This window comes from Schistocerca cancellata, chromosome 6, assembly GCF_023864275.1.
Source record: "Schistocerca cancellata isolate TAMUIC-IGC-003103 chromosome 6, iqSchCanc2.1, whole genome shotgun sequence".
Classification (NCBI taxonomy): Eukaryota; Metazoa; Arthropoda; class Insecta; order Orthoptera; family Acrididae; genus Schistocerca; species Schistocerca cancellata.
Genome location: NC_064631.1, coordinates 174,928,757 through 174,955,078, shown reverse-complemented (window position 1 = coordinate 174,955,078; position 26,322 = coordinate 174,928,757). Strand labels below are relative to the sequence as shown.

The window sequence follows — 26,322 nt, the reverse complement described above, 5'->3', positions numbered from 1 at the left end:
CGTCATGCTTGGCCTCCCAGGTCCCCAGACCTCAGTCGGTGCGATTATTGGCTTTGGGGTTACCTGAAGTCGCAAGTGCATCGTGATCGACCGACATCTCTAGGGATGCTGAAAGGCAACATCCGACGCCAAAGCCTCACCATAACTCCGGACATGCTTTACAGTGCTGTTCATAACATTATTCCTCGACTACAGCTATTGTTGAGTAATGATGGTGGACATATTGAGCATTTCCTGTAAAGAACATCAGCTTTGCTTTGTCTTACGTTGTTATGCTAATTATTGCTATTCTGATCAGATGAAGCGCCATCTGTCGGACATTTTTTGAACTTTTGTATTTTTTTTTGTTCTAATAAAACCCCATGTCATTCCAAGCATGTGTGTCAATTTGTACCTCTCTATCTTCATTATTCCGTGATTTATTCAGTTTTCAAATTTACACTGACTTTTTGATCACCCGGTATATTGCGTTATATTGAAAACCACGTATAGGGCATACAAAGTGAAGAAATAATGCCGCACTTGGCGGTTGGCATGCGATATGTCATCCTTGTTCAAGACAAAGCTGTATCTAGCAAAAACTAGTCCCACCAATAGGTTTAATAGAAATACGATTGAAAAAACGAGACTCTGGCAATGCTGTAATAGCGTGCAACATGACCATGAACAGGAACATGAACTCTGCACTATGGCGGAAATGTGCTATTAGCTCAGTGAGACAAGGAAATGCGCAGGAAACGGACACACAAACTCGCCGATGTTCGAGTCGCGTTCGCGCCAAACAGTTTCAGTTAAAGCAAACAATTGCATCCAATGAACAACTTCACTACACCGTATCTTGTGTATTTGTTTCCGTTACTGTGCCCGCATCTCGTGGTCGTGCGGTAGCGTTCTCGCTTCCCACGCCCGGGTTCCCGGGTTCGATTCCCGGCGGGGTCAGGGATTTTCTCTGCCTCGTGATGGCTGGGTGTTGTGTGCTGTCCTTAGGTTAGTTAGGTTTAAGTAGTTCTAAGTTCTAGGGGACTGATGACCAGAGGTGTTAAGTCCCATAGTGCTCAGAGCCATCCGTTACTGTTATCTTTACTGAAACATTAAGACATGACATGAATGTCGTGCAGACGTAAACGACCACTCTGTTTCGTCCATACACAAATAAATCCAATAAAAAGTAATAATGGATACAGTAACATCGTCTGTATCTAATGAGGTACAAAAAATCAATAGTTAAGCTACACTATATTGCACATTATTCTACGCACAATAATTCTATTCTGTTCATTTGACTTCCAGACTCTTCACAGCACGTACAAGGAGTGTTCACTTTAGAGAAGTTGTTCAAACTGACGACGTTGCATTTACAAACACTTCACCACTTACTGGATCACACTTTGGTGGATCCTATGCAACACACCTCTATCCACCACTGTTGAAGCAGCATTCACGCTATTAGGTCGTATATATCCATGAGTGGAGTACTATAAACTTGTTCTTTCAAGTGTCTCCACAAATAAAAATCTAGTGGTTTAAGGTCCGGGGAATGTGGGCGCCAGAACATTGGGCCTCCCGACCAATCCATTCCGCTGGGAACAATTCATTCCAATGTGTGGTGGTGCACTATCATGCTGACACCATAGCTGTCGCCGAACACCATGTGGAACGTTTTCTAATGCGTCAGACAAAGTATTGCAAAGAAACGTGCGATACAGGGGTGCATTCAACTTGTCTGGTAATAGGTAAGGGCCCAAAAGCACTCCTCCCATGATTTCGAACTCACACGTTTACACTAAATCATGCCTTAGTCAAAAATGGTTCAAATGGCTCTGAGCACTATGGGACTTAACTGCTGAGGTCATCAGTCCCCTAGAACTTAGAACTACTTAAACCTAACTAACCTAAGGACATCACACACATCCATGCCCGAAGCAGGATTCGAACCTGCGACCGTAGCGGCAGCGCTGTTCCACACTGTAGCGCCTAGAACCGCTCGGCCACACTGGCCGGCTGCCTTAGTCACGTTCATGGGTGACATATGGCTTCTGTTCGACAAATAATGGCTGTTGAGGAGGTTTAAAATATCTACACGAGTGAAGCTAGATTCGTCAGTCCATATCACGATATTTATTAAATGTTCGTTATCTTCCATTTGGTGTAAAAGCATTTCACAAAACTGTACTCGTCAAATACGGTCTTCTGGCCACTGGTGTTGCGTTTAATGTATAAGATACGGTTGTAGTTTTTCATAGTGCAACACTTCAACAGCCAGTCTTTGAGATATCTGGAACTACCTTGCAATGCCACGGATACTTCGCCGAAGTGACTGGTGAACGGTTTCAAAAATCGCGTCCTCTGTTTCTGCCCTTGGGCGACCTCTACCGATTACTTGTGGATGCAGTTTGCCGAAGGCAATGCTACAGGAGACGAAAAACATTCTTACCGGATTTCTTTGAAAGTACCTACAGGATACGCACGAGCAAAAGCACTAACTTGTTTTTCGGATGCACCCTGCACCAAAAGCATATCGACGTAGTCATTGTTTGTGTGCTGCACAGGGAAGCCGCCCTACCATCCTACATGAACTTGACCAGTTATAATTGTGGACTGCTTGGTTAGTAGACAAAAACGTGCAGTTTGATAGATCCCATTGTTGTATGATGGTCTATTGTCTTATGACAAAATGATGTCCTGCTTATGAACGACGAGAACTAGGGAACGGTCGTCTAAACACCAAAAAAGGAACCAGACGAGGATTCCATGTGGATATGGGTGTGATGTCCCAGCAGTCTGCTCAGTGAGCTGCGACGGCTGGTATGACAGTGTGAGGTGCTACACGTTGCTCTGTATATTCCGATGCGCTGCACCGTGTTACACTATTGCCAGCTGCTTGCTTTCATACATGTGCACCCAATCCGGATTTGTTAGATAAACTTTTGTCTTGAAACTGGATGAAGAATCGCATGTCGACCTCCAAGTTCGGCATTTTTTCTTCACACTGTATATGATGTGCAATGGCAATTATTTTTCTTTGTTTTCAATTTGTGTTTCAATAAACTTATCATTTTTTCCCACGTTCTGTCCTTTTATATCCTAATATTCATTCTGGTACATCCTGTATAATAAAGCTGGTGGTGGAATTTAACAAAATCAACTTTCAACTTAATGATTTACCTTTGCTTAACATATTCTGTAAATATTTGTTTGATTTAAATACTAACTGATTTATCTCTGTAATCAGTAAAAACTGAAAATATGTTTTACTGAATGGTTTACTCGAATTAGTCTGCGCTACCATCGCCTAAAAAGTTAACTATTCCTCCTGAAATACCCCATACAGCTGAGCGGAGACTTCTATCTGCATGTACCCGTACTCCTGTCATTTAGAAGGACCCAGGAACTATAATATGATGATGACAGAGTGCTAGACATCCCTTTTCAGACCTGCCGATGATGCAAGTATAGCTATCACACCCAACAGACAAGAATTAACTGGTGAAATTCTAAACGATGTTTTTCAGAAAATCATTAAGTGGTTCTCTGCAAATGGGCTCGCATTAAACTTTGACAGAACACAGTACATACAGTTCCACACAGTAAATGGAATGATACCATGAATAAATATAGACTTCGATCATAAATCGGTAGCTAAGTTAGAATATTCAAAACTTCTAGTTGTATGCATTGATGAGGGGTTGAACTGGAAAAGACACACTGAGGATCTGCTGAAACGTTTCAGCTCAGCTACTTATGCTGTTAGGGTCATTGCAAATTTTGGGGATATACATCTCAGTAAATTAGCTTACCACGCCTATTTTCATTCTCTGCTTTCGTATGGCATCATATTCTGGGGTAACTCATCACTGAGTAAAAGAGTGTTCATTGCACAAAAGCGTGTAATCAAAATAATTGCTGGAGCTCATCCAAGATCATCCTGCAGACACTTAAGAATCTTCACTGTAGCCTCAATATATATATATATATATATATATATATATATATATATATATATATTCACTTATGAAATTTGTTATTAACAATCCGAACGAATTCAGAAGTAATAGCAGTGTAGATGGCTACAACACTAGGAGAAAAGATGATCTTCACTACTCAAGGTTAAATATAACTTTGGCTCAGAAGGGGGTAAATTATGCTGCCACAAAAGTCTTTGGTCACTTACCTAATAGCATCAAAAGTGTGACAGGTGGCCATATAGCATTTAAAAGGAAATTAAAAGAATTTCTTAATGGCAACTCCTTCTACTCATTAGATGAATTTTTGGACATAGTTAGTGGGTAATTTCCCCAACCCCCCCCCCCCAAAAAAAGAAAAAAAAAACAAACTAAGTGTCATGTAATATCTTGTATAGACACCTTTTATTAACCTGACACGTACCACATCATTACGAAGTGTCGTATTCATGATCTATGGAACAAGTACTAATCTAATCTAATCTAATCCTCTAGCGTCATAACAATATCGTTACTATGTTATAAGCGGTAGTTAATGGAAGGTTGACAAATCCTAGATAATTTGGTCAATGAGCGGCATCCTGTCTCAGCAGTCCAGGGATGTAAGATGCAGAACTTTGTTTCTTCGTGTCAATAATACTTATAACAATGGCTTATAATTAACAGCAAGCTAATTTACTCTGTTGTTTCTGTTCCAGAGACTCTGAGGAAATATCCGCCAGTCCCGATACTGAACAGAGAATGTAATGCTGAGTACAAGATTCCTGACAGCGACGTAGTCCTGGACGAAGGAACCTCTATTATGATACCTGTGTACGGATTGCACCACGACCCAGAGTTTTACCCAGACCCCGAGCGCTTCGACCCAGAGAGGTTCTCTGAAGAGCAGAAGTCCCAGAGGCACTCCTACGTCTACCTGCCGTTCGGAGAGGGGCCACGCAGCTGCATAGGTCAGTCTTGTAACAGAATGCGATCTGTAGCTTGACTATAGTGCGCTGATACCATCTCATTAACACCACCCACAAACCCGGGATACGCGTCACCCAAGTGGTTCGCTTGTCGCTTGCGTCGGAGTATGTGCGAGAGGGAGAATAGCGTCTTGCATCGACGGGACCAACGTTAGGCGTTTTCGTTCCCTTTTTGCGTTCACTTGGCCTGTAGTAGAGCAAATATCCAAGGATCAATGGACGGGAGTGCGTTCAAGAGCGCCAAACCTGCTGATTAGAGGAGTTTCAGTGAATGTAGGTGCAAAGTAAAAACGGTATACACTAGGAAATAGGAGTGGGTGCGACTACTGTATTCACTATACCAGCTTTCTATACAGTAGCTGCAGAACTCGCATATCAGATCCATCTCCGAATAGGTCAAGATGGTCTCTGGCTATTTTTACAGACCCAGAATAGTCTGTCTGAGATAGTCTCGACCACCTCTTATGCAGGTCCAGTTCGTAGTCAATGGTTAATTTGAGGTTTTACTTAATGATGTGCTCATTCTTCTGTTTTATGTAACCGGTAATTTGTATTTGGAACACTGACGAAGCGCTCTCAAGACGTTATTACCTTCATATGCAATTTTCTATTTAGTTTTTTCTCGAGATTACAACAAAGATCCTAGTTGCATGTGCTTACGGTGCTACAGCAGATTTGATAATTTCCTCCCAAGCCAGATTTCTTTCGACGCAAGTCCGAATAAATCATAGGCTTTCAATTTGCAAAATGGTTCAAATGGCTCTGAGCACTATGGGACTTAACATCTGAGGTCATCGGTCCCCTAAACGTACAACTACGTAAACCTAACTAACATCACACACATCCATGCCTGAGGCAGGATTCGAACCTGCGACAGTAGCAGCCGCGTGGTTCCGGACTGAAGCGCCTAGAACCGCTCGGCCACAGCGGCCAGCCTTTCCATTCCCATTCTACAGTAAAATTATTCCCTCTTCTTATTCAAAAATGTTTCTTTTTTTCTTTTTAGATATTATTCTGGTCTCCCCATTCCGTTTTTGCTGTACATGCCCTTTGTATCTTACTCTATGATAAATTTTATCACCTTTTCTTCATCACTTCACCATGCCGATGTCACTTATGAAGACATCGCAGTCACGGACAGAGCTAAAAGTGTATGTATTTAGAGCAACTGCCTTTCTCGTATTCATTATATTTGTCCATATCAGGTCTGATGATGTATTAACCACATGGTGCTTTCCATTGCCTTGAATCAACGCTCTGCGTAATCACTCAAACTTTCATTACAACCGTTTCGATACCTTAAAAACTGAATACAGCATTTCTATAATGGGTTACCTCTGACTGCAATTATTATTATTTCCTCTGAAAATTGAATCTCATACCGTTTCAGTAATCTGCACTGAGGAAACGAAAGTCATGGGATAGCGATAGGCACATTATATACAGGTAGGGGTAGTATCACGTACACAACGTATAAAAGGGCAGTGCATTGGCGGAGTTCTGTAGTCAGTTGATTCACGTGAAAAAGTGTCCCGGGTCATTATGGCTGCACAACGGGAGTTTGAACGCGGAATGATAGTTGGAGCTAGAGGCATGGGACATTCGATTTCAGGAACTGTTATGTATTTCAATATTCTGAGATCCACAATGTCAAGAGTATACGGAGAACACCTAATTTCAGGCATTATCTCTCACTACAGACAACGCGATGGCTGATGGCCTTCACTTAAGGACCGAGACCAGCGGCCTTTGCGTAGAGTTGTCAGTGCTAACAGACAAGCAACACTGCGTGAAGTAATTGCATAAATCAATGTGGGACGTACGACGAACGTATCCGTTAGCACAGTGCTGCGATATTTGGCGTCAGTGGCTAATGGCAGGAGACGACCGACGCGAGTGTGCAAACAGCACGACATCGTCCGCAGCACTTCTGGGCCATACCATACCGGTTGGACCATAGCCAACTGGAAAACCGTGGCCTGGTCATATGAGTACCGATTCCAGTTGATAAGAGCTGATGGTAGGGTTCGAGTACGGCACAGATCCCATGGAGCCATGGACCCAAGGTGTCACCGAGGCAATGTGCAAGCTGATGGTGGCTCTATAATCGTGTGGGCTGTGATCCTCTGGTGCAACGGAACCGATCATTGACTGGAAATGGTTACGTTCGGCTACTACTTGGAGACTATTTGCAGCCATTCATGGACTTATTTTCCCGAACATGTCACAGGGCCACAATGTTCAAGATTGGTTCAAAGAACATTCTGGACAGTTCGAGCGAATGATTTGACCATCCAGATCGCCCGACATGAGTCCCATTGAACATTTGTGGGACACAATCAACAGGTCATTTTGTGTACAAAATCCTGCTCTGGGAACATTTTCGCAACTATGGACGGCTATAGAGGCAGCATGGCTCAATATTTCTGCAAGGGACAACCAACAACTTGTTGAGTCCATGCCACATCGAGATGCGTCACTCTACTGTCCAAAAGGATGTCCGACACGATGTTATGAGGTATCCCATGATTTTTGTCATATCACCGTATTTCATCTGTTTTAATCACTTACAAAGTGTAACGAGAAAGACATTATAAAATGTTTGATAGTCGTGTTGGTAGTCATGAGTCTGTTCTTTTTCATTTATTGTTATCCACGTTAAACTGAGCGAAAGTTGTCAATATGCTTGCGAATAATTTAAGCCCAGTATTCATCTAGTCGGATGTTGGAAACCGCCTAAAGACTACATCCAGCCTTACCGATACAGCAAGCCTCGCCATTAATCCATCGGACGGATTCTATACAGGGCTGGTGCACCTCCACATCCCAGAAAAGGCGGTTTGGCACGCAGGGCTATCCAGGCATCTGTTCAGGGATGTTGAACGATTGAATGTCAACAAGAGACACGAATCTCACAGAAGCTTAATCCATATGCTGTATAATAGCAAACAGGCAACGCGCCGCTTAATGCTTATGGTACTGAATTCAATTAAGCAAATTAAAAACGAAGTCTCTACTTGAAGAAAGCAGTTACAACCTCCTGAGTTACATTAAATAGATACTGTTTACCTCCTATTTACAGCTTAATATTTTGCTGATTATATGGACATTTAGAAAAAGATAGATTGCCTACATCTTTAAATATTTAGTTCTATAACAGTACATTACAACTTGGCACGAAACTTCACAATGAATACTGCTACTTGTCATGGAGCTAACAGAACTTATCAGTCCCAGAATGTAGATCACTGCACTGAACTGTAGACGAGGAGACAATGTCTACATGAATATTAGTTTTGTGTCCTGCATTCGCATTGTGTAGGTAGCAGATCAACTGAAACTGACTCTTTTCTACTGAAAAAAAAAAACACTTTATTTACTTGAAATTCACTACCGCAGAAGATAACTCCACACGAAAACAAGGCGTGAAACGGTGCAAGACAACCCAGTACTCTTGTTTGTAGTTCAGTACAACGAGAGGCGCTTCTATGGTCAAAACATGCTGACCTGAGCTTATTGGTTAGTGTATCTGTTGACTCCTTTTAATTTACCATCCAACTGTACTTTTGCACAGGATGTTCGATTTAGAGCATGGCCATTGTGTCTACTTCTGGTGGTAGTAGGTTATTTTTGCTTGTTTGAAATCAAATAATATGTGTCTTTGTGAGTTTAAAACTTACACTGTTATCTGTGGACCATCGGTAGGTCTTTTCAGCTATCATTTGAGCTGAATCTGGTTACGCTGTGTTTGGACTGTTAACTAGTATACGTGTGTCAATGTACAGTTTTGAACAGAGATTTAAAGTCACTGGAAAGTCATTTATGTAGTATCCGAGGAGGAGTGGGCGGAGTACTGATCCTTGTGAGACCCTAGATGTTACGTTCTGAGACGCTTCATGCTTGTGACGCAGTCTGTTAATATGAGTCTCTGCTTTTTATTATGAAGGTAAACCTATCGATGTCACAGGGATGCTATTAATGGCGTAACACAAAGACATTGGCTAAGTTACAAAATACACCAACAGGATGACTTTTCTTGTTTAGTTCTTCCATTTATGAGGTCTTATATTCCTTTCTCTTTCTTTACACAAATCAAAGTGTGGAGCCCTTAACAAATTCTGTTCAGCTAAGTGTATCGATATTCTACTGTAGATCACTTCCTGAAACACTTTTGATAATACTGACTGATACTCCAATCTGTGATTGGAGATGGTTTGATTATCTTCAGTTTTATGGATGGTTGTTACATAAGACATATAAGTCTATCAGGAAATATGTCCTGGGTCACTAGCTGATTAAAAAGATAGCTTAGCAGTAATCCTACCAAGTTAACAGAAGATTTTAATATTCTTCTAGAACCATCAACATTGCCAGAAGTATTATTACATTTTAGTGCCTGAGGAATTTAGTAATCTCCTTAGGACTTGTGTTTTTGAAACTAATGTTTGTTGCTGGTGCATATAGTGTGTGCACAAGTAAATCTAATGCACCTGTATTTAGTTATTTATTAATGGGTCCAAGGTTTGGTACCACTGTGAGGAAATATTCATTGAATGTGGTGACCAGTTACTTGAAAGTGCAATTATTTCTGACAGAGATATTTTCTAGGGTGACAGTTCCATTTAGGCCTTTGTTTTAGTTTGTTTCTTGCTCAGTATTATTCTAAATAGTTTTGATTTATTCGTGTAGTGTCTCATTTTTTGTAAATGCCTCATATGTTTCCTTTTGTTTTCATAACCGCGTGGAAGATTTTATAGAATGGAGTTTCAGTTCTTGACGGTAGCTTGTTCTCTGAATTAAGTAGAGCTCTTTCTTCCTAGCACAAGATACTTTAAAACCATGAGCTATCCATTCACTATCCTAACTTCTGTTCAATTTTAGCTTGGTTTGTTTTTGGTGGGAAACAAAGTTTTGGAGGAACATGTTTAAAAAAGAATGACATTTTTCACATTCATGGTCTGTTTTATAGAGTTTTACCAGTGTTCTTTGTGTAATTTCTCTCTAAACAGAACAATGGAATCTTTTTGTAGTTGTGCGATAGAATGCAATACTTTCCTCCTGTTATCTGTGGCTAACTGGTCAGCGTCTTTTATTGTTAGAATTTGACCATCACGGTCAGATAAACCATTGACCATATGTTGTACAGCTAAATCATTGCAAGTTGTTGGATCTAAAATCAAACTGTCCATGGCTGTTGCACTACGACCTTCAGTCCTCCTGTGGAATTTTATTGGGCATCAACAACGCAAGATACTCTCCGCTAGTACCATTTGACAGAAGATCGACATTAAACCTCCACAGACAATGATTACTCCAGAATTAATCTTTCAATGTGCACCGGAAAGTGCTCCGTTTTGAAACTTCCTGGCAGATTAAAGCCGTGGGTCGGATCGGAACTCGAACCCAGAACCTTGCCATTTATAGGCAATGCTCTTACTAAATAAGCTATCTAGGTACGACTCTCGACTATCCATCATAGTTTATCTTCTGCCAGCACCATTCTCCTACTTTCTGTATAGTTCAGTGGGTAACAGCATTGCCTATTAATGGTAAGGATCTGGGTTCAGATCCCGATCCGATACACAGCTTTGCTCTGCCAGGAAGTTGTATGACGACCCGTTTCTCGAAACAATCTGTGATTCTTTTCAAAAAGTTTCAGGAGTCATCCTTCTACATTAATATTTTATTATTGTTTCAGGTATGCGATTTGGACTGCTACAGACCAAAGTCGGCCTTACAAACATTCTCTCAAACTACAAGGTAGAACCGTGCGAGAAGACCGTTCGCCATTTGTCCTTCGAACCCAGATCAGGCATCCTCAAATCGAAAAGCGGTATCCAGCTGAGGCTTAGGAAGAGAATCAAAGTGTAGTGCTTGTTACGCATTATTGGATGTTTTATGAAAAGACAATACTTAAAAATTATCGTAATTGTACTATGTGTAATAAAGACAATTTATCTGGTTCAATGCGTCTTTCTACATTGATCGTATTAACAACAAACAAATTCTGGAAATTTCTTCCGTAAGTTACATAAATCAATGGACGGATCCCACTTGCCATAACTTTCGCAGCCTAATGTGCCTGTATGGCACTAGAAATATGTATTATATTGATAATTTATATAGAAATTCAGCTGCCTTATGCTTTGAAACAATGCAACGAACAGACAATATGAGCTGCGGCTATTTATAATTATACCTAAATTTGAATAAAATAAAACACTGCTGCCAGTTATTTATGTACCATATTTTTAAGACCATATGTTCAACACTTGAAGACGTGTAAATTCTATTCGTCTTTACACTTACTTACTTACTTGCTATTCTGCACTACAGTCCTAGAAGAATCTTGGCCTCCTTTGTAACCATATTCCGTTGGTTTTTGTCCATTGCTTTCCTTCTCCAGTTCCTGATTTCCATTTTCTTGAAGATCTCTTCCGTATCTTCTAGTGACCTTTTCCTGTGTCTTCTTCTTCTCCTTCTTCCCTCGGGCTTCCTTATAACACTTTCTTAATACTCCGAGCTGATGGTGTACTCTGTACACAACGAGCTCATATTATTTTTCCTTGCTTGATTGGTACTACAATCCTCATATGGCGAAAAGTGTCTGTAGATCTCCGTTTGTCCTTAGTCTCCCCCCTTCTTCCTCTCTCAACGCCCCAAATAACTTTCTCAACATCTTTTCCAACCTCACAAACCATCGTTCTTCCTTTGTAGTCATCAACCAGCCTTTGGATCCTTACATTCCTATAGATCTAAATATAATGAAATATGTTTTGATTTTTATATTCCCACTAACATTTCTGGACTTGAATATATTATGCAAGGAATAATAGCACCGTGTTGTACTTGCTACCCCTCCATGAATTTTCACTGTTGTCCAGTTATCTTCTGTTATTATCGAACCTAGATACTTTTCCTCATATAGACATTAATTACCTTACGGTTAGATAATGTAAGTCACTAACAGTTAGAAATTTTCGTTCATGATAAACTATTAATACACGTTACACTGTTAACAAATGAATTATTACATTGTCGTTGCGATTACTGGAATGTTTTAACATAACATGCCCATATAGTTATTTAATGGTAATGAGTATAGTGTCAAGAAATATAATGAAACCACGAAATCTTTGGCCATGGGTTAGATGTATTAAATCTTTATCCAACACACACAAATTGTCTCACTTGTACCGCAATGACCTTCTAATGCACGGAAGAGAAAGATCATGACAAAAACTTTGCCGAAAGTATGATCTATTCTGCATACAACTGTGGAAAGCATACAGCTTCAACCTGAATATTCTGATCTGCTCAATAAATTATTTTGTCGCGTGTTTGTTGTGGTATCCGAGAAAAATATAAACAGAACGATAGTGTTTTGAAATACAGGCGCCAAGTTGCAGTCAAACAGTGCTAATCCTCGCGAGTCATCACACAGACACAGTGTCCAATCCTCTGGCGACCAACATGGTTTTTTTTTTTTTTTTTTTTGAGAATGCGTGTACCATGTATTACCACGTAGCGTCACAACGTGAAATACATTCAGCTGTCGACTATAAAAAGGTATCGACGTGACAAGTGACACCAAAACAGCACTTCTATCTTGTCATTTGGCCCATGGCTGAAGCGAATAACATTTCTTTATGTCTGTGTTGGACCTCTAGCTAATGTGAAAATCTTTGTGCACTGTGAAAATCTAGCAATATAGGGACGGAATGAAATGCCGCGTCCAGCGGTAGCAAAATGGAGCCAACTTTTTGACCAAGACCGCACAGACGTGAGTGCGCTGATTGGGAAGTCCAGATCTTGCACCATGTGAATTCCATCTTTTCGGCAAGCTGAGTGACCAACTGGGGAGAAAGAGATTTTCCAACGATGAAGACGTTCATGCAGCGATTGTCGAATGGCTCCGTGACCAACGAGTAAACTTCTGGCGTCGAGCAGTTGAACAATTGGTAGGAAATTCCAACCGGTGTTTGCAGAAACTTGGTGACTACGTTGAGAGACAGTGACTGCATCTGTGTCACTTCGAAGTGTAGTGAAGTATTCAATAAAAGTTACTTTGCCTGTCATAATATGTGTAACGCGCTTTTTGAAGTCCCATTGTACCTGATGTACTGCTAAGATACAGTGTTACGAGGATGTGCCGGAAAGTAATGCCTCCGATTTTTATGGGAAAACTCTTAAAGCTTTTTAAATGAAGCAAACGTTATTAACATTCTACATCTTTCTTTTTCATCTCTACATATCTGCAACCCTCTGTCGCTAGAGGGCTCCGAATTCTTGTGTGTAACATTGGAGAGTATAATGTAACTATGACGGTGAGTAAGAAACAGCGTGCTGTGATCGAAATTCGAATTCGAAGAGTTCGTCCACAGATGGGGCACCCTCTACTTCACCATAACAACGCCAGAGCACGTACGAGCGCTGCGATATCTGCAACAGTCCGACTCCTTGGGGCTCTTCTGTTTAACTGTCAACAATCATCCTCAATACAGCCCCAACTTGGCCCCACCCGGCTTCATCTGTTTCCAAAACTTAAAGAACATCTCCAAGGACTTCACTTTGATAGTGATGAAGAGGTACATGCAGAGGTGAGGTTGTGGCTTCGCAACATCCTACAGTGACGGCTTTATCAAACTAGTCTCTCGCTGGGAGAAACGTATTCGTCGGCAGGGTGATATATATATATATATATATATATATATATATATATATATATATATATATACAGGGTGTTTCAAAAATGACCGGTATATTTGAAACGGCAATAAAAACTAAACGAGCAGCGATAGAAATACACCGTTTGTTGCAATATGCTTGGGACAACAATACATTTTCAGGCAGACAAACTTTCGAAATTACAGTAGTTACAATTTTCAACAACAGATGGCGCTGCGGTCTGGGAAACTCTATAGTACGATATTTTCCACATATCCACCATGCGTAGCAATAATATGGCGTAGTCTCTGAATGAAATTACCCGAAACCTTTGACAACGTGTCTGGCGGAATGGCTTCACATGCAGATGAGATGTACTGCTTCAGCTGTTCAATTGTTTCTGGATTCTGGCGGTACACCTGGTCTTTCAAGTGTCCCGACAGAAAGAAGTCACAGGGGTTCATGTCTGGCGAATAGGGAGGCCAATCCACGCCGCCTCCTGTATGTTTCGGATAGCCCAAAGCAATCACACGATCATCGAAATATTCATTCAGAAAATTAAAGACGTCGGCCGTGCGATGTGGCCGGGCACCATCTTGCATAAACCACGAGGTGTTCGCAGTGTTGTCTAAGGCAGTTTGTACCGCCACAAATTCACGAAGAATGTCCAGATAGCGTGATGCAGTAATCGTTTCGGATCTGAAAAATGGGCCAATGATTCCTTTGGAAGAAATGGCGGCCCAGACCAGTACTTTTTGAGGATGCAGGGACGATGGGACTGCAACATGGGGCTTTTCGGTTCCCCATATGCGCCAGTTCTGTTTATTGACGAAGCCGTCCAGGTAAAAATAAGCTTCTGCCCACATGCATATCGCCGTCATCAATCCTGTGCACTATATCGTTAGCGAATGTCTCTCGTGCAGCAATGGTAGCGGCGCTGAGGGGTTGCCGCGTTTGAATTTTGTATGGATAGAGGTGTAAACTCTGGCGCATGAGACGATACGTGGACGTTGGCGTCATTTGGACCGCAGCTGCAACACGGCGAACGGAAACCCGAGGCCGCTGTTGGATCACCTGCTGCACTAGCTGCGCGTTGCCCTCTGTGGTTGCCGTACGCGGTCGCCCTACCTTTCCAGCACGTTCATCCGTCACGTTCCCAGTCCGTTGAAATTTATATATATATATATATATATATATATATATATATATATATATACCTACATGGATACTCCGCAAATCACACTTGAGTTCCTGGCAGAGGGTTCATCGAACCACCTTCACAATAATCTATTATTCAAATCTCGAACAGCACACACAAAAAACAAACACCTGACCCTTCGCTTATTAAATCAAGAATAAAGATGTAGAATATTAATAACGTTTGCGTTATTTAAAAAACATGAAGAGTTTTCACATAAAAAATTCGGAAGCTTTACTTTTCACCACGCACTCGTAGCTCCGAAGTGAATGTCTTTATTCCTCAGCAGGTAAAATGTGCCGACGGTATGTTTTGCGATGAGGCTAAATTCTTAGTTTTCGTGCTGCTGTGATTTGTTAACAACGAAAGAAATAGATTTCGCGGTTCCTGCTACGCTATCTAGCTCAAATAACTAGTGCTGTCATAAGCAATTTTAAACTGGTAATCTCGAATCCTCAGCATCAGCTGCAGAAAAAGATAATCAGCACTGAGTCGGAAAACTTCTCTGTTTCAAGGAAAAATCAAATCTGCAGGTTACACAGCCGAATACTGGAGCAGTTTTCGTAGACTTAGTTTAAAAGGAAGTGGCTAAAACAAGCTATTTACCTGTGCACAAACCACGCTCCCCTGCAAGCAAGGGCTATTTAACAAATTAGATTAAAACCTTTTTCCTGCAAGGTTTTTTAGTACGCTGCTTTCATAAGCTATCATTTATTACACAGATAGAACCACAGTATTTTATTGTAATACTGTTGTAGTTTCGTCAAGGAATTTTTACTGAAGCGAAGTGCTGTGCAAAACTTGAATTCCAAACGGATAATGGACCTGCAATCAACAGCATCCTTCAAACAGGTATGTCACCAAGCATGGAGCATTCACAATGTCCTTGCTTAAAATCCAACGGCCCACACGTGAATTCTAAACTACTGTATAATTGATGTCATGCATAAATGATCGTATTTAGGTTCTGAACTTTCTGCCAAAAATATTGCTACTCACATACTAAATCCGAAAATGGGAATGAAATTAGTGACAAAAATGTATATATCACGCATTACAAGGTGATATTAAGTTCCTTGTTTCTAGCCTCTAGAGCAACACAAACTGTCAGATCATGACCGGACATAAAAACAGCAATTACGATTCCAATAACTAATAATGTTTACTGGACGTGACCTTTACATTTCACAACGTTTGAAAACACGTACTGTTCACAAAAAAAAGCGCACCTACCTGAACGTCAAGTTTCGTATGTAACTGTGAAGACTGGTTGACGCCAATACTGGACCTACTAGGTGTACCTGAAATTGCTTAGTGTGGTAAAAAAAATCGACTGTACTACTCCAATTACATCTGTACATTTTTTATTCTTTAATTTATTTGTTTGCTGTAGTGATACTCTAAATACAAGTAAACGAATAAGGAAAGCTTACAGCAGCCTTCAAAAATTTGATATTAACTACGAAACGAGAATCATTTTGTGTCTGTTTGGTTGTACACGATCTATCCGTGAGTGTTTAGGCAACCGTCTACGCCTTCAGCAGGGATCTTAAAAAGTTTGTCTCCCTTCTGAGATCGAAAAGTGAAGCCCAAAGCACAGCGCTTTGACTCGAAACTTACAAAAATACTTAACTATTCCTATGCCACAGGCGCAACGAGAGTGCACAACATGGCCGAAAACGTCACGTGACGCGACTTCAGCCAATCAAACTGCGGACCAGGGCAAGAGGAGAGGAAAAGGATGGCCATACCTTACCTAACTATAGCTAGTAGGTGATGGAGGTGGGTTACTGGCATCACAATGTAAAAACGACTGTAACTTTCGATGGCATGGCAAAAGTGCCATCACTGGAATGACTCACCCGAATTTCAGTGTTTCAACATGCAACTTCTGTGACACCACTCGAGGGCGTGAACCCAGCTGTAGCCACAGGTTGTATGGAGTACACAGAGTGGATCTGCACCAGTTTTAGATTTTTAGGGTTTCCTTGGGGTCCTGACACGAACATAGGTGCCATGTATCTGGGTCAACAAGACCCTTGCATCTAAAGATCATACATGCTATCCATCATGAACTGGATCACAGGCACCTAAAGGATACATAAAGGAGGTGTTTTCTGCTAGGTACCAGAGCTTACGAAATTCGAGGCAACAAAGGAACTATGTACAATATCCTCAGCAGCCAAATGTAAAGCTTATTTTCATTCACTTCAAAGCTCAGACACTATGCGATGTTTCATTGGAAAAAGGAGTGGCTGGAAGCGGTTTAACAAATGAAAAGACTGACCACGATTTAATAACGAAATTCCGAAAATGTTAAGGAAGACAAAGGCAAAGGTTAGTAAAGATTCGTAGGTCTGTGAAAAGATCTACGTGCGAGCGATACAACCATCACCGTAATACCTTAGCAAAAGATCTGGTCGAGATTCCAAGAAAATTTTGGTCCTATGCAAAATCGGAAAGTGGGGCTAAGGCTTCCATCTAGTCACTCACTGATCAGTCTATTGTGGCAAAACTAAGATAGCAAAACGAAAGCCAAAGTTTTATTTTGCATTTAAGAAATCATTCACGCACGCGAATCGTACAAATATTTCGTCGTTTGACCATCAAACAGACTCCCGTACGGACTTCATAGTAACAAGTATCCCTGTCGTAAAGAAACAACTGTAGGAGTTGAAAACAAATACGTCTCTAGGTCCAGATGAATCCCAGTTTGGTTTCACAAAATGTACTCTATGGCATTGGCCCCTTACTTAGCCTGCATTTACCTGAAATCTGTCGCCCAGCGGTAAGTCCCAAGCGACTGGAAAAACAACTCGAGTAAAAGAACAGACCTGCAAAATAACAGACCAATATCCTTATCATCGGTTTGCTGCAGAATCCTTGAGCATATTGTCAGTACGAATACAATAAATTTCCTTAAATCCGATAAGTTTATGTCCACGAATCAGGGCGGCTTTAGAAACCACCGCTCTTGCGAAGTTCAGTTTGCGCTTGTCTCACATGATGTACTGTGAACTGTGGATGAGGGGCAACAGGTAGATTCCATATTTTTTAGATTTCCGAAAATTTGACACGGCGCCCCACTGCAGACTGCAAACGAAAGTACGAGCATACGGAATAGTATGTGAGTCGCTGAAAGACTTCTTAAGTAACAGAACTCACTATGTTGTCCTCGATAGTAAGCGTTCGTCAGGAGTGCCCCTGTGAAGTGTGTTAGGATCGCTATTATTTTCTACGTGCAGAGATTATCTGGCGGACAGGATGGGAAGCAATCTGTGGTTGTTTGCTTATGATGCTGGGTTGTACTGGATGGTGTCGAAGTTGAGTAACTGTAGGAGGATACAAGGTGACTAAGACAAAATTTCTAGTTGGTGTGATGAATGGCAGCTCGCTTTAAATGTAGAAAAATGTAAGTTAATGCAGATGAATAGGAAAGATAAAATCATAATATTCCAGATACAGCATTAGTAATGTCCTGCCTGACACGGTCGCGTCGTTTAAATATCTGGGCATAACGTTTCGAAGCGATATGAAATGGCACGACAGCGTGAGGACTTTGGTGGGGAAGACCAATGGTCGACTTCGGTTTATTGGGTGAATTTTAGGAATGTGTGGTGTATAAAAGAGACCGCTTACAGGAAGCTACTGCGACCTGTGTTTTGAATCCACACTAGATCGGATTGAAGGAAGACATCGAAGCAGTTCAGAAGCGGGCTGCTAAACCTGTTACCGTCAGGTAAGAACAACACTCATGTTTCGGAAACTCAAATGGGACTCCCTAAAAGTAAGACAACGTTCTTTTCAAGGAACACTGTTGAGATAATTTGAGAATCGGCATTTGATGCTGACTGCCAAACGATTCTATTGCCACTAACATATATTTAGCGAAAGGACCATGAAGATACGAAAAATTTGGGCTCATGCAGAAGCATATGGACAGTCGTTTTTCCTTCGCTCTATTTGCAAATGTAACAGTAAAGGAAATGGCTAGGTACCGTTCGCCACGCACCCCACAGTGGCTCGTGGAGCGTAAATGTAGACATGCACTAGGTAGTCAACTACAAAGGCGCGACTTTGTTCCTTCCAGCAACTCACTCGTAAGCAGAGCGAAGTCTTGATAACCCACCTCTGTGTTGTGCACTACCCTTTTGACGCATAGTTTCCTCGTCTGGTGTACGCATTTGCGATGCACGTGGCATTCGAAATCGGTGTACCACACTTTGGAAGGGTGTACCCAGTTCGCTAATGAATCGAATGGAAATCTGACCTCTGTTACGAGTCATGACAATGAAAGTATGAGATGGCTCACTGAGTTTTGTTTCCGTTTCCACCGACTCCTCAAAGATTAGGAAGAAGTGGCTAATGTGCTTGGCAAGATGGCAATAGCTTACCACATTCTCTTCAAGTATAAATGAACAAGTTTTATGAAATTGTTTCACTGTTTCGTAACTACTGCGTTATTTTCGTAAGTTTATTTTTAAGTCATTCATTTTCTATGAAACATTGTAGTTGCACTGTCATATATCATGATTACATAATGAAAGTGAAACCAAGTCATATTTTCCAAAGCTGTTTGTATCTTATCAACAATTTCCATAACAGCTGCATTACCTTTTTTAGCTACTGTAAATTGTTGTTACATAGGATATACTTTTAGAAGCAGCTACTTAACTGAGAGTACACCAGTAATTGAGTTTTTAAAGTGCTGAAGTAGTTTTTAAGGATTATTGTTAAACGCGTTAACAACACTGTTCATCTGTCCCTTGTACGGTTCCTACGTTGGTTTATTATTTTTTCCCCAACAGAAAACAAATTCCGCACCAGACCTGATGCCAAACATGTCATGAGCACGAAACTTTCTTTCATTAAGCTTAATATTATATGTGAAAATAAAAACTAGCAGCAGTCACCTCTAAATATTTAAAAGTAGGCCTAGTTTATTTTAGTTTGAAATTAAGTTACTTCAAAAAAATTTACTTAACAAATCAAATAAATGTTTTTGAACAATTGTCATTTTTGTTGCAATAATCCATTTTCACTGTTTTAAATTAATAAACACAGTATAGAAAGAAACAAGAGATTTCACGATAAAAGTGGACATTCCCCCTAGCAAGATCAAGGCATCTTCCACTTAACGAACATTACCAAGCGGGTGGGGGTGGGGTACTTTATATACGTCAGCATTATGAGTGCAAGAGTAATTCCACCCTTAAACGCAGAGGAATAAGCGGATAGGTGGAACGAGCACGCTGAAGGCCTTTATGCAGGAGGGCAACTGTTTGATGACGTGATAGAAGATTAGTGGGAGTCGAGATGAAAGGCATAGGGAATCCAGTATCGCAGTTACCAGTTCAACAGCACTTTGCAACACTTGCGATAAATAGACAGAATAGATAACAATCTAAAGCAAAACCAGGATTCCCGCTTAATTAATCTTCCTATCGGTAATAACCGTCCTTCCGCAAAGAATATAACAAAATTTTAATTGAAAACTGGAATCTGACGAATAATATTAAAGCACTCAAAAGAAATCTTATTGCTTACTAAGGAAACGAGTAAAACGTCAGATGTATTTAATGCTAAAATAGCTAAGAAATTCACAAAATTTGACTGTGTCCAGTATTTACCAAATAGAGGTCTCACTTGTAGTAGAATAATTATTAATATTCATCAACATAGCTGACAAGTTCCCTCAGAGACTCTGTAATAGTGCAGTTTGGTACGTTTTTATACGTAAACAAGCTTTATTTAGCTTTCCCGCTGTCTAAACACTCTAACAATGAAAATCTAACCACTCTGCTGTGATTGGTCGAAGCCGTGTGGCTTAATGGCGCCCACTTTACGACGCACATATTTCAGTGGCACTTCGAATAAATTATTGCATCAACCATTACAAAATCTCACCACACAAACCAAAAACGGAGCAATACCGCTAATGCCTATTTGCAAGTAATAACATAAAACATAAAAAAATAAAGTGGAATATTTCTTATCAGTGTGTGAAATCAAGAATGTGTAATGCATGCTAATGCTAAAAGAATTTAACGGCGGCAGATACCGTTTGCATTAACATCTTATTGTGAAAAGCATTACACAGTGTATTCAGTTTTAGTTCAGTTCTTGAAATTACTGGAAGAATTATTTAATCTGTCACAATGTTACATGAGGTGGATAACAACAATGAGACAACTACAGATGAACTCACCAAAGCGTATTAAGATTTATTTAATATTTTTTTTTAAAAAATTATATAATCGCAAGGGGAGAGTTGCATAACCAATACAATGATCGGAGAAAGAAACTTAGCTGTGAGAAACTGCGAATAGTTGACTCACGCTGGCGGCACACAAACATACTCGTATTCCAGTAATTATAATCCCCGCTAAACAATGCCGTTTCAGCTTTCCTCTTGAGAAAGAACGTTAATGTGAAGTGGCAGAAAAAGGTACCTGTTATTTTCCTATCGGTGGAAGCGTTGGTAATCGATGATGCGATACGAATATAATCCGTATTGAATGACGTAATGTTTGCCAACGTCACTGCATGTTACAGCACTATTGCGTGTCGTTGACCGCGGCCGTCAGTCAGGATTCGTGTCAACCAGAGCCTTTATTTGTATTTAGTGATACAGCGTAGCGTATGCTTGGAGACAAATGAATAGCGCCTGTCAAGCAGCTAGCGCGCCAGCCGCCAGGGGCGCTGTGTTTTTATACGTTCTTGTGGTTTTTCTATGTGTTGTTCATTCTCTAGTGTGATAATTTTGCATGCTTTTGAATGTTCTATGCTTCTTGTTCTGTTCCTCCTTACTGTCACTCCTGGTGACAGTGGTAAGGTTCTGGTAGTAATTAGCTACCTACGTGTCACGAATATTCTCACTACTGCTGCCAGACGTCCCGTATTTCCCGTGACGTCCTGTATTTCCCGCATCATTTTAAATGTCCCACCGGGACAGGTTCTGTCCCGTATTTCAACATTGTTCGATTATTATTGCAAAATCTTTCGCGCTACAACTGGCAAGTACCTATTATCTACGCACGTACCACATGAAGATACGACTAGCTCACGTAACGTTAGCGACAGCCCCGGACGGTACACAAGTCCCGCCCAATCACCCCCCTCCACATCAACCCACATCCTAAGCTCCGCGCATGGTCTGCCGCATGTTCCAACATCAAAGCTGTTCGTATCACAGATATGCCAGTCATAACAAGGGAGAAAATCAGTAGTTAGTACGAAATATAGTTTTTCTGGTACCATTGTGAAAAGAATTGGAAATATGCTTATTGAATATGCGAGTTGAGAAATCATCAATAAGAATGAAAAATAAAAATGGCATCCACACTGTCTTTTTTATTTCATGAACTTTCATCTGCAGTATATAAAAAAATCTGATATTTGTCAACTGCAGTGAGCGCAAATTTCCGTCACCTCGCGCAGTGTAAGAAATTCTGTTGGGAAATATTAATTGGTAGTATAGCATTTGTAGACTTAGAGAAAGCTTTTGACAATGTTAACTGGAATACTCTCTTTCAAATTCTGAAGGTGGCAGGGGTAAAATACAGGGAGCGAAAGGCTATTTACAGTTTGTACAGAAACCAGATGGCAGTTATAAGAGTCGAGGGGCATGAAAGGGAAGCAGTGGTTGGGAAAGGAGTAAGACAGGGTTGTAGCCTCTCCCCGATGTTATTCAATCTGTATATTGAGCAAGCAGTAAAGGAAACAAAAGAAAAATTCGGAGTAGGTATTAAAATTCATGGAGAAGAAGTAAAAACTTTGAGGTTCGCCGATGACATTGTAATTCTGTCAGAGACAGCAAAGGACTTGGAAGAGCAGTTGAACGGAATGGACAGTGTCTTGAAAGGAGGATATAAGATGAACATCAACAAAAGCAAAACGAGGATAATGGAATGTAGTCAAATTAAGTCGGGTGATGCTGAGGGAATTAGATTAGGAAATAAGACACTTAAAGTAGTAAAGGAGTTTTGCTATTTAGGGAGTAAAATAACCGATGATGGTCGAAGTAGAGAGGATATAAAATGTAGACTGGCAATGGCAAGGAAAGCGTTTCTCAAGAAGAGGAATTTGTTAACATCGAGTATAGATTTAAGTGTCAGGAAGTCGTTTCTGAAAGTATTTGTATGGAGTGTAGCCATGTATGGAAGCGAAACATGGACGATAACTAGTTTGGACAAGAAGAGAATAGAAGCTTTCGAAATGTGGTGCTACAGAAGAATGCTGAAGATAAGATGGGTAGATCACGTAACTAATGAGGAGGTATTGAATAGGATTGGGGAGAAGAGAAGTTTGTGGCACAACTTGACTAGAAGAAGGGATCGGTTGGTAGGACATGTTTTGAGGCATCAAGGGATCACAAATTTAGCATTGGAGGGCAGTGTGGAGGGTAAAAATCGTAGAGGGAGACCAAGAGATGAATACACTAAGCAGATTCAGAAGGATGTAGGTTGCAGTAGATACTGGGAGATGAAGAAGCTTGCACAGGATAGAGTAGCATGGAGAGCTGCATCAAACCAGTCTCAGGACTGAAGACCACAACAACAACGACAACAGTATCGCCAAGGATGCTGTCCATTATCTCGATTGTCTAAAGTCAATGTTGTGCATAAACAAGGCAAAGTCAATGTCTTGGTTTGTTTCTGATTACCTCATTAAGACTAAAGAATATAAGAGTGGGATAATGTAGATATGCGTAATGCAAGCAGTCAGATATTTATACAGTGACATTCTTCATTAATATTTGCCTGTGTAATGGGTGAATTTTTACTTGTGAAATCTTATGACTGCTTGCTTATAGCAGACACGAGATTACTTTGAGCTCTTCTTAAGTGTTTCAGAGCTTTAGAGCTGCCTATTGTTAAACATATGCACATAATTTCGTCAGTGTCATTCCAACACATCTTATCGTACTTTAATGTCTATTAGATATCAGTTTTGACAGCAGTTGGCCACAACAGTCAAGATTATGTATCTTGTGTATGATAACTTTATTGAGAGTGCATATCTATGTTTCATTTTGACAGTATTACACAAACTTCTAAGAAGTACTAACAGCACAACACTGCTAGTATGAACAACCGCGGTAAAACTATAAACTCTTGGTTGGTGGGCGGGGGGTAGGTGTGGAGGGGGGAAATGGGCGGGGCTTGTGCAAATGTCTGGGGCTGTCACTAACGTTTCCTGTCTAGCTCGGCTATCAATCTATGACAGTACCGGGAGCGGTGGAGGGAGGAGGGGGGGAGCCGATATTCACCAATTCTCACTCTCTTGCGCGGAGCCGGGCGTCTCTGTTTCCCTACGTTTGTTTTAAATACTTCTGTTTATCACATGGTAAAGCATTCTCTGCCATATATCGACAGTCATTCAAAATTCGCTCAAAGTTTTAGCTGCAGAAGAACAAAAACGGAAGCTACTAAATGTAAAGTATTGGCCAAAGAATCTGTTAAAAATCTTTTAAAGATCATCCAAGAATCTATACTTAGAAAGAGACACGTTCACGTACCACAAAAATAGAAAATTGTCTCCAGTGTGCTTACGATTCTTCGGTTTTGATACTGGGGTTGTAAACGGTCCATTGGAATTTGTAGAATATAACGATGAATGTTGATATCAAGTTCCGAAGTTATTGATAGACACACTGGAAAAGACTGGATCTTCTTTAAATAAAGTTTCGGCATTCGCCGCTGACAACACTACTATAAACTTTGACAGAAACCATTCCATTTATATGCTTCTTTTAGCTGAAAATGATAAAATTGTCAGAGTTGGTTTCTAGCCTATATTATCCACAACGCTGCAAAATATAATACTGATAAACAGGAAGTGTATGTAGAAAGTTTGATACTGAAAATATGCAGTCATTTCAGTGCGGAACGAAGAGCGGGCATTCAACTCCAATTTGAAGTGAATGACACCCAATGGGAAGAAATAGTAAAACGTGTTGCCACGAGATTTTTATCTCTTGCGCCTGCTATCAAAAGAGTATTAACAATATGGCCTGCACTAAAATCTCATTTCTGGAATTCCGCAATGAATGTCCTCGTCAATTAGAAAAGATAATCACATTTGGAGAAGAAGAGAAAAAAACTTTGGTGTACTTGTCCGTTTCTGCAAAACGTAACGTTCGATAGAAATAACAATGAAGAAGATTGAATGAGATTCTCTGTCGTTGAGATGCATGCTGAAATGCAAGGGATTTGCGAAAAGATTGAGCAAAGAATAAAAGTCAACTTTTTCGGAAGTAAGACAAGTGAAATAATGGGTGAATTAAGCACTAACTCAAAAGACTCTATTCGGAACGATTTTCTACTGTTCTACGTCAATTTTGTAGGATATTTGTTTCTACCACATGGAAAATGACCGTTTGGCGTCATTGGGCGGGAGGCCGTTATGATTTTTCAGAAAACAACATTTCCAAGATGCTGCTCTTAAACTTTAAATCACCAATAAATTACGGTCTTTTTTCAAAAAGCTGCGGAACTTTTAAGGATGGATCAACTGAACAAGGACTCCTTATACGAAGAATTTCAAATAATTAAAAGAAGCCTGGACATGGCACGGTCTTTTGATGCAAAAATAATGTGCGATTGAGAAATTGAAGATAATTATGGAAGGGTTTTCCAAGAATGAAATCTCTAACATCTTTCAAGTCAGTTCCGTCATCTTTAGTATCCCTTGTTCCATCTGCTTCGTAGAGAGGGTTTTCTCACAGATGACATTAAGATGGACTGATGTAAAAATAAATGTGCCCCGAATTTGATAAAACTGAATTAATGACCATTTTCAACAATGATTGTAGCTGCATTGTATTTTTAAATACGTAAAATCAAACAAAAGCATGTTAAAACATAACAAATACAAATAAATCACAAAAATATTTTTTTATAATTATTCTGAGTAAAAGAATAAAATCCAGTGTTTTTTGCCCCACTGAACTTTTGTCCTTTACAGGGTGAAAAAATCTAGCAACACTGATTGTCACGCTCAGAAACGATTTTACTATTGTGTTGGGAGTTTCTGACCAACCATTCAACGTACTGTAATTATTTTCTCTCTTCGTCCTAGATAATTAAGCGCCATTATCCGCAAATAAATAATTTAAATCAAGTGCAGCCTCTAGTCTGAGAGTGAACACGTTTTGCAGACCAAATTACGCTGAACCCGACAGCACCTATAACCACTGTTCGAATGTAGCAGTTTTTGCATACGGTATACAGTTCGGAATCTGTGCTCTATCTCGAAATCAGCTCACTTCGTAAACCTGTCCGTTTACTGTCACTACTTTCATATTTATACCCGATACAAAAATTCACGACAAGAGCCACATTGTCACAGGTAAACAGTTCGTATTACTTTACGTGCTCAATATGGAATTAACTGTGAAAACTTGTCTTTCCAAAATCACTGCTTTCTTATTTCTCCTCGATACATTTGTTCAGGTTAAAGGGCACATCGATACATTGGAATTTTAACTCGTTAGTTCACGTTGTACTCCGTAAACCGTCCCGAT

General features: G+C 40.3%; 1 protein-coding gene across 2 annotated transcripts in view; it reads left to right on the top strand.

Moving 5' to 3' along the window:
- The window catches only part of LOC126191513 (cytochrome P450 6k1-like), a 59,914-nt gene extending 49,017 nt beyond the window's left edge, over positions 1 to 10,897 (top strand). For both annotated transcript variants that reach the window (XM_049932410.1, XM_049932409.1), the window contains exons 7-8: positions 4,661 to 4,912; positions 10,629 to 10,897. In XM_049932410.1, coding sequence (XP_049788367.1) covers positions 4,661 to 4,912; positions 10,629 to 10,801 — 425 coding nt within the window. In that variant the 3' untranslated portion in view covers positions 10,802 to 10,897. The remainder of the gene's footprint in view (positions 1 to 4,660; positions 4,913 to 10,628) is intronic.
- Positions 10,898 to 26,322: the final 15,425 nt, after the last annotated feature.